Source organism: Colobus angolensis, unplaced genomic scaffold (assembly GCF_000951035.1).
Source record: "Colobus angolensis palliatus isolate OR3802 unplaced genomic scaffold, Cang.pa_1.0 Scaffold19, whole genome shotgun sequence".
Lineage (NCBI taxonomy): Eukaryota > Metazoa > Chordata > Mammalia > Primates > Cercopithecidae > Colobus > Colobus angolensis.
This window is the reverse complement of record NW_012115043.1, coordinates 16216178-16224467: the sequence shown is the minus strand read 5'-3', so window position 1 is coordinate 16224467 and position 8290 is coordinate 16216178. Positions and strand designations below refer to the sequence as shown.

Genomic DNA, 8290 nt, shown 5'->3' with positions numbered 1-8290 from the left:
TTCACCGTGTTAGCCAGGATGGTCTCGATCTTCTGACCTCGTGATCTGCCCGCCTCGGCCTCCAAAGTGCTGCGATTACAGACGTGAGCCACTGTGCCCGGCCCAGCCCACAGCATTCTTAAGACTACTGAACAACTGTAATTTTACAATTAAAATGCTGTAATTTAAAAATGAACAAAATGTACTCTTAACGGTATCTATCATTTTTGCTCACTTTTCAAGAATCAAATAATTGCTCATACTTAATATACAGCAAAACTCCTGATGCTTGAAATCATTTAAATAAATTTTTCATTTTCAAGCAATCTGTGAGCAAAACCACCTAAAATTCTTTTTTGAACATTGAGTTTTATGGTAATAATTTTATATTTAAGAATCTAACATTTCCCTCCGTAAAACAAGTCTTCAAATTCCCACTGGTCTCCCACTTACCTCTTTGTGTTACTGAGGTCCATGGGGTTTAAGGTTGCTTAGAAAGGTAAAGCTTAGGAGAACAGGTGGATGGTATTCACATGTGAAGATAACTATACAATAATACCTCTGATAATGAACTTCTTTCATGAACAAAGTCAGGCAAATTTTTAGCCAAAACAACTCAGAAATCATGGGGAACAAAGCTGCAGATATTCATGAATATTATTCAATAAACAGTTTCTATTTGCCTTTTCCAACAAAATGGTGAAACCTCAGAGTTTTCTGCTTAAAAAATTTTTTTTTGTTGTTTTCTTTCTGTAGGAAGAAAACATTTCTGTTCTCTTCACACCCACTCCTAATCAAAATAAGAATCTGCTGTAGGTTATTTACATTTATTGATTGACTGATTAAATATACCTAAAAGTGAATGCTGATCACATTACTTAAACAGAATGTGTATTTTAGACCTATTTCTGATGTAAATAGCAAACAGATAACTTAGAATGCAGAAGACAATGTTCTAAGTGGTTTATATATATTAACCAATTTAATCCTTCAAGCAACTCCATGAGATAAGTACCATTTTTATTCTCATTTTGCAGCTGAGGAAACTGATGCAGGGATGTTAAGTAACTTGCCAAGGACTATACAGCTAATAAATGGCAGAGCTGGGATAAAAACCTTGGCAGTCAGGCTCACAGTTACAATGCTGTATTGTTTCTCATTATTGCAGTTGGCACATCTATAGAGATTAGGAATAAAAAAGGAGATCTGAAATCATTCTTGACCATACTTTAAGGCTAATTTTGATGTTAAAGATGACTCAGACCTCTCGGGTTGCTTAAAACAAGAATGCCAGAAGACAAAACTGTATAATCTTCCCAGGAGGTAACTTCTCTACACACCTGGGAAAAGCAAACCAGGAAGACTAATGGCTTGAAGCTACTGAAACCTCTTCATTAATGTTCATCAAATTGGATTTCAGAAACATTTGTTGAACTTGTGGAAGTATAAAATAAATAAAAGTAATAATTTCTCCCTGCAAAGATCTTATAACCTATAGGAAACAACCTTTTTCTTTTGAAACTCTTAAATTTAATGTGATAAACACTATGATAGAGATGAGCACAGGATACTGAGGGAACACAAGGAACTCCCACCTAATCTTGGCTGAGTGGGGAGCTCAGGAAAACATCCTGGGAGATTTCAACTGAGCTGAAACTTTGAGGATGAGTATCGCCCAAAGGTGGGAGAACAAGCGGGCAGTTTTAGCAGGAGGGATAGAATATGCAAAGGAAGTTTTAAAAGCAAGAGAGACCACGACAACATTTAGAGAGGAAGTGTGAATACTGTAGGACTCGAGCATAAGAAATAGGGAAAGCACTTCATGGAGTGTGAAGAATAGAGGACTAAGTGGTAGACCTGGGCCAAATCAAAGAGAGCCAACATAAGAAAGTTTGATTTTTACTCGAAAGGTAATAGGAAACCACTGAATAATTCTACAAAAGAGAGTAACGTGGCTCAATTGAGATTGGGGACCACTATGGCAATGCAGCATAGTAGCTAAGAGCTTGGGCCCTAGATTTTGAGTTGTGGCTTTGCTGCTTATTTACTGGATAAACTTATATATGTTACTTAAGCACATACTACTTAACCTGTCTGAACGTCAATTCCTCAACTGTAAACCAACAATAATAATAACATCTAATTCACAGATTTACTGAGAGGATTAAGCAAGAAGATCCATTTAAAACACTCAGAAAAATACTTGGTAAGCTATGCATCACTATCAGTGGCAATGTGGAAATGGATTAAGAGGGACTAAGGGGGAAGCCATGAAACCAATGAGAGGGTTCCTGAAGTAATCAAAGGGAAAAGCAAAACCTAAAATAAAGAAGCGGCTGTGGAAAGGTCAATAAGTCAATGGGTTCAAATCATTGAAAGGCCAGGCGCGGTGGCTCACACCTGTAATCCCAGCACTTTGGGAGGCCAAGGTGAGCAGATCACCTGAGGTCAGGAGTTCGAGACCAGCCTGGCCAACATGGTGAATTCCCCCCTCTACTAAAAATACAAAAATTAGCTGGGCGTGGTGGCATGTGCCTATAATCCCAGCTACTCAGGAGGCTGAGGCGGGAGAATCGCTTGAACCTGGGAGGCAGAGGTTGCAGTGAGCCAAGATCGTGCCATTGCACTCCAGCCTGGGCCACAGAGCAAGACTCTATCTCAAAAAAAAAAAAAAAAAAATTAAGGAGACGGAAATTCTAGGACTTTGGGACAGCATTGCGTGGGAGTAGGGGATGGATAAAGATGGCCATGTTCCCCAAGAGAGGGAATATGGGAGAAAAAACATCATGGACATCTCATGGATAGAAACAGTTTATTCCACACATTAAAAACAAAATTCATTTATCTACCCCTCATTAATCCATTCCTCCCTCCATCATCTGTAACACCACTCTCTCACGGTTTTTCTCCTACCTCTCTGACTACTCCTTCACATTGTGCTTTTCAGGGTCTTCTTCCCCCGCCTTGTCTCCCAAATGTTAGTGTTTCCAAAGTTGATGTTCTCAATGCTATTCTCTTTTTACTGCTCACTCTCTCTTGTGTGAGCTCACATACTCCCAAGGCATTAATTAGTATTCACCTGTTTACTGATGACTTCCAGATCTCTACTTCTGGATCGGACTACTCAACCCAGTTCCAAATCAAATATATCCATTGTATACACTGGAATATCCCAGGAGGATACTCATTCAATGTGTCTAAAACCAAACTCACTTTCCTGATAATCTGCCTAGCTCTTATATGGACCAATTTTAAAAACAAAAACAAAAAACCTTTCCTTCAGACTTTCTCTCACAGGCTCTTCCCCGACTCCCAATTTGTGACTGCATAAATTATGCTCTTTCTCCAATCTTAATCCAAATCCTCTATATTAATCCCATCGAGACAGTCTATATTTTCTTGTAAAGTCCATTTTTAGTAACTTTTATGACATTTCTGTACTATTCCATTCTAAAATACATCCTTATCCCTTCTATGTTATTTCTAACTCTGGTTAAAAGCACTGAAATAAATGCCCTCAACTTCCTTCGTCATCTCTAAATTTTTTTTTCTCCATTCTCTTTTTCTCCAGGACTAAACTTCCATGTGTATACTTGATGCTAATCCTGTTCCCTTAGCAGCAAAGACCTGATTTATGAGAATAGAAACCTTGTCTGTCTCATCTCCAGCTACTGGAATAATGACTGTATAGCATATGGTCTATATTTTTAAAACATGTATTGAATGCTTTATTAATAAATGAATTATCCTCTCTCTCTCTCTGGTGCCTTTCCAGTTTTTCCTGTCTCCTTCTACATTAGGTTCTTCTGTAAATCTACAAATATGTTTAAGTCTTTTTCCAATGAATTAAAAAAAGACTAATATTTTCTCTTGACTCTCTTAAGATATTTGCTATGTCTTTCTGTCTACCACCAAGCTTCTTTTAAGTTTTAAGCCACATCTTCATCATTTAATCTTTTACCACATTTTTTGCTTTTGTTTTGAGACAGGGTCTTGCTCTGTCACCTAGGCTGGAGTGCATTGGTGTGAACATGGCTCACCGCAGCCTCAACCTCCTGGGCTCAAGGGATCCTCCTACCTCAGCCTCCTGAATAGCTGGGACTACAGGTGCATACCACCATTAATTTTTAAATGTTTTGTAGAGATGGGTTCTCCGTATGTTGCCCAGGCTGGTGTCAAACTCCTGGGCTGAAGCGATGCTCTATGCCTCAGCCTTCCAAAGTGTTGGGATTACAGGCATGAGCCACCACACCTGGCCCCACGTTAATGTTCAACACTTTGAAATGTGATTTCCTCCTAAAACTGCCTTCTCAAAATCACAAGAGACCTCCTAGACCCTTTCTCACATTTTTATCTCCTCTGATGCTTTTTGTACATCACTTAAGACTGCTTCTTAGAACTCTTCTCCCTCCTTGATTCCCAGAAAGATGTGCTCTTTTAATTCCTATAAATAATCACAGCCCTTACCATGCTATTTGTAGCTATTTATTTGTCACTGTTCTGTACTAGACTTAACAATTTCTTGAAGACAGGTGTCGTATCTTTTTTTTTTTTTTTTTGAGATAAGGTCTCACTCCAATTGCCCAGGCAGGAGTGCAGTCGTGCAATCTCAGCTCACTGCAGCCTCATCCTCCCTAGGCTCAGGTGATTCTCCCACCTCAGCCTCCCAAGTAGCTAAGACCACAGGCACATGCCACCATGCCCAGCTAATTTTTTGTATTTTTAGTAGAGACAGGTTGTTGCCCAGACTGGTCTTAAACTCCTGAACTCAAGTAATCCACCTGCCTCAGCCTTCCAAGGTGCTGGGATTACAAGCGTGAGCCACCGCGCCCAGCCAGGTGTCATATTTTAATCAGTGTATTCCCACTATATGGCACTGTGATTGTTCAATAAATATTTGTTGAATACATGAATGAATATTGCCATCAGATCAATGCCTAAAAGAGTTCTAGGAATACTGGAGAATGGGAGTGTTGGTTAAAATAACCATGACAGTTGACATTCTAAGGGAAAAGGGCAAGTAAAAGCAGTATGAGGGGCAATGACAATCAGAAAGCAGCATAATTCATGTATTCACTCATTCATTCATTTGACATTTACTATGGGCAAGGCAAATAAGACAATCAAGACGTAGTACCTGTCCTCACAGATCTGTCTTATAATCAAAAGCTGAAGGTTTGGGGTAGAGTGTTAAGAACTGGTAGAAAATAGAAGTAAGATACCACATCACTAAAGAGTAATTCTAAATCTAATGTTAAAATATAAGGATAGTTTGGAAGACCACAGCCAGCCACTTCTGGTCTACTCACACCTCTGTGATCTAGGTCTATTAGTAGCAGTTCTCAAACTTCAGTATGCATAAGGAGCACGTGGGGATCTTGTTAAAGATGAAGTCCTGACTCTGTGGATCCCAGAAGTCCTGATTCTGTAGATCCACGAATCTGTTTTAATAAGCATCACAAATGATTATGATGCTTTTGGTCTGCAGAGCATGTTACTGTAAAGTCCTCATTCATTCATGTTTTAATTTTGCCATATCTGGGTTCTACCTATAATATTACTTTATTAATAATTCATTTAATTGCTATATGTGTGTATTTATACACATATGTATCTTAGCCTTATCCTAAGCAAGGTATTTGGTGACTTTTTGTTTTAATACATGTAAAATAAATACATAACCATTAAAAAGGTCTCTCTCTATTACATCAGCATATGGAAAAGTTTGAAAAGCACTGCTCCAGAGTTTATGCCCTGCAAACATCACATCCTGCATGCAGTCTGATGATATAAATTATATTAACAAAAAGTTCCACGGCAATGAAGTTCAGCAGAATTGTGCTTCGGAAGAGCTCATTATGAAATAATCCAAAAATATTTTTTAAATGAATGTTCTAATGATTACAAAATGACCTTAAGGAAATCCTCCCCATAACATGAAAATATTGACTTTTTATTTTAAAAAGTGTTTTGTCTTTTATTCTGGTACTTAACTCTCAGAATATTCTTGAGCTGACACTGGAGCCAATCCCAATAGCTAAGCCGTAGAACTTAACAGCAGTTGGAACAAAATGAAGATATATCTGCGTTCTTGCCCCCAATAAAACACTCATCCATTTTATTTAGAATTACATTTGATTAGGACTGATAATTCAGTTCAAAGGTATAAACTTGATACCTCTTTCTTTTCCTTTAACCCCAAAACAATTTATAATAGTAGGCAAAATTATACAGCAAAAATATCAGGGGAATAATTGTATCTAGGAAGGTCTGTTCCTTAAAGGCTTTGGCAACTCACAACCACAAACAGAAAAGACAAAATATTTCACCAAATCAAAGGTTGTGCTGACATTAAGCCTTTAAAAACAATACTCTTTCTCTAAATTATGTTTTCTCTTAAATGGCTAAGAAAATCATTTTCCACCAAAATACTCTTGAGTGGATGTCTTTTGGATTGTGTGTCACAAACTAGTTTTATATTTGTTTAATTTCTGGTCACACTGAACAAAAACAAAAATGAGCAACTGTGGTCCTTCATCTCTACATCACCTAAGTCAGCCGGAAACTTACCTTATTACTTACTGATTTATAAGGCACTTTACCCTGTTTACCCTGTTTGGATGACTACTGCAATCGCCTCCCTACTAGTCTCCCCTGCTTCAGCCTTTTCTCTACAGTCTGTTCTCCGCACAGCAGCTTACGATGCCCTGTTTAAAATGTCAGATCACTCACTCTTATGCTCAAAACTCTGCAGACCTTTTCTCAGAGTAAAAGCCAGTCTTTTAAATGGCACACCAGGCCCTCTAATACACAATCCTCCTACAGCCCACAGCATTAAGACTACTGAACGACTGTAATTTTACAATTAAAATGCTATAATTTAAAAATGCACAAAATGTACTCTTAATGGTATCTATCATCTTTGCTCACTTTTCAAGAATCAAATAATTCTTGATTCTACCCCTCAGCCCCTGTCACAGGACTCTTTCCTTACTCACTTTGCTGCAGTTACAATAGCTTCTTTGCTGCTGATTGCATATACTGGGCATATTCCAGACACAGGGGCTTTGCATTTGCTGTTGCTTTTCTGAGACTGCTCTTCCCACGTGAATCCATATGGCCCTGCTCTATCATTTCCTTTAGGTCTCGGCTCAAACATCATCTTCCAGGTGAGCCCTTTCATGATCACCTTACGTACAATCCATACTTCCCACCCCCACACATATTTCCTCTCCTCTTCCCTCTTTTGTAGTCCACCATATCACCTACAATTTGGCATTCTGTATCTACCGTTTACCATTTGTTTACCCCACAAGAGGGTGAACTCCTTCTGGATGAAGATCGTCTATCTGCTTTGTTCACTGCTGTATCCCAGTGACAAGAACAGGTCTAGCACATAGTAGATGTTCAATAAATATTTGCTTAATGAACAATATTACTCCAACTCTAGAACTTTCAGTCTTAACCCTATTAAGAGCTAAAAGGCATCCTACAATTTCCGGGTGGCATTTGACTTTCGTGAACTTATATGCAGTATCTTTTGTTTGACACACGGTTCCCTCTGATTTTTCTTAAACAGTAGTAAGACGACAGGAAAATTCCTAAACAGTGTGCAAGAAAGATGAAAATCAATCACGCATAACACTGATTTTAGATAATTTCTTATCCATAAACCAATAGAGAAAATGCCTTCTGAATTTGTAGCTTCTCCTCTTAAACCTAAGGAAAATAAACTGAGTATCTGTTGCCTTCGCCGCGGGGGGGTAAGAAGGGGGCCAGGAGAGACGTGAAAGCCCAGGAGCCCTTCTTCAAGAGCGTCAACTCTTGTGCACTCCAACTTACTTTTTTGAGGGGGTGGGCATCGTTCGAGGTCTCTGCCAGGGGGTGTCTGTTTTTCACCCTTTGAGGCGCCTATTGTGCAGTGTCTTGAGAACGAGGAGAGGTGGGCGAGGAGGGGGTAAGAAGGGATGCTGCGTGCGGCTCCAAATGCCTCCGAACACAAAGTCGGGAGGCGAGGGATCCGCGCGGGTGTCTCGGGGGCCAGCGGGGGCCCGGGCCGCGCGCTCGGATCGCAGCCTCGGCCCCGGGGCGCGGGCGGGACGCGGGCTGCGCGGAGTTAGGCCCGGACAGAGCCCCATGGCCTCCCGGCGGCCGGGCACGGGGCCCCGCGCACCTCACTCACCCCGGTTCCCCCAATCCGGCACCCTTCTCGGTTACCTCGAACTCTCTTCAGCGAAATGGGATCCTTCTCCTGTTCTGCTGACATTACAGACCGCAAAGCATGACTCCCCCCCAGGCCGCGGGAATTCGG

General features: G+C 40.2%; 1 protein-coding gene across 1 annotated transcript in view; it reads right to left on the bottom strand.

The window, feature by feature from the left end:
- The window catches only part of PYGO1 (pygopus family PHD finger 1), a 41902-nt gene extending 33618 nt beyond the window's left edge, over window positions 1–8284 (bottom strand). Inside the window, exon 1 of the mRNA XM_011940541.1 lies at window positions 8197–8284. Within this exon, the coding sequence (XP_011795931.1) occupies window positions 8197–8245 (49 nt within the window). The 5' untranslated portion in view covers window positions 8246–8284. The remainder of the gene's footprint in view (window positions 1–8196) is intronic.
- Between the last annotated feature and the right edge of the window lie 6 nt (window positions 8285–8290).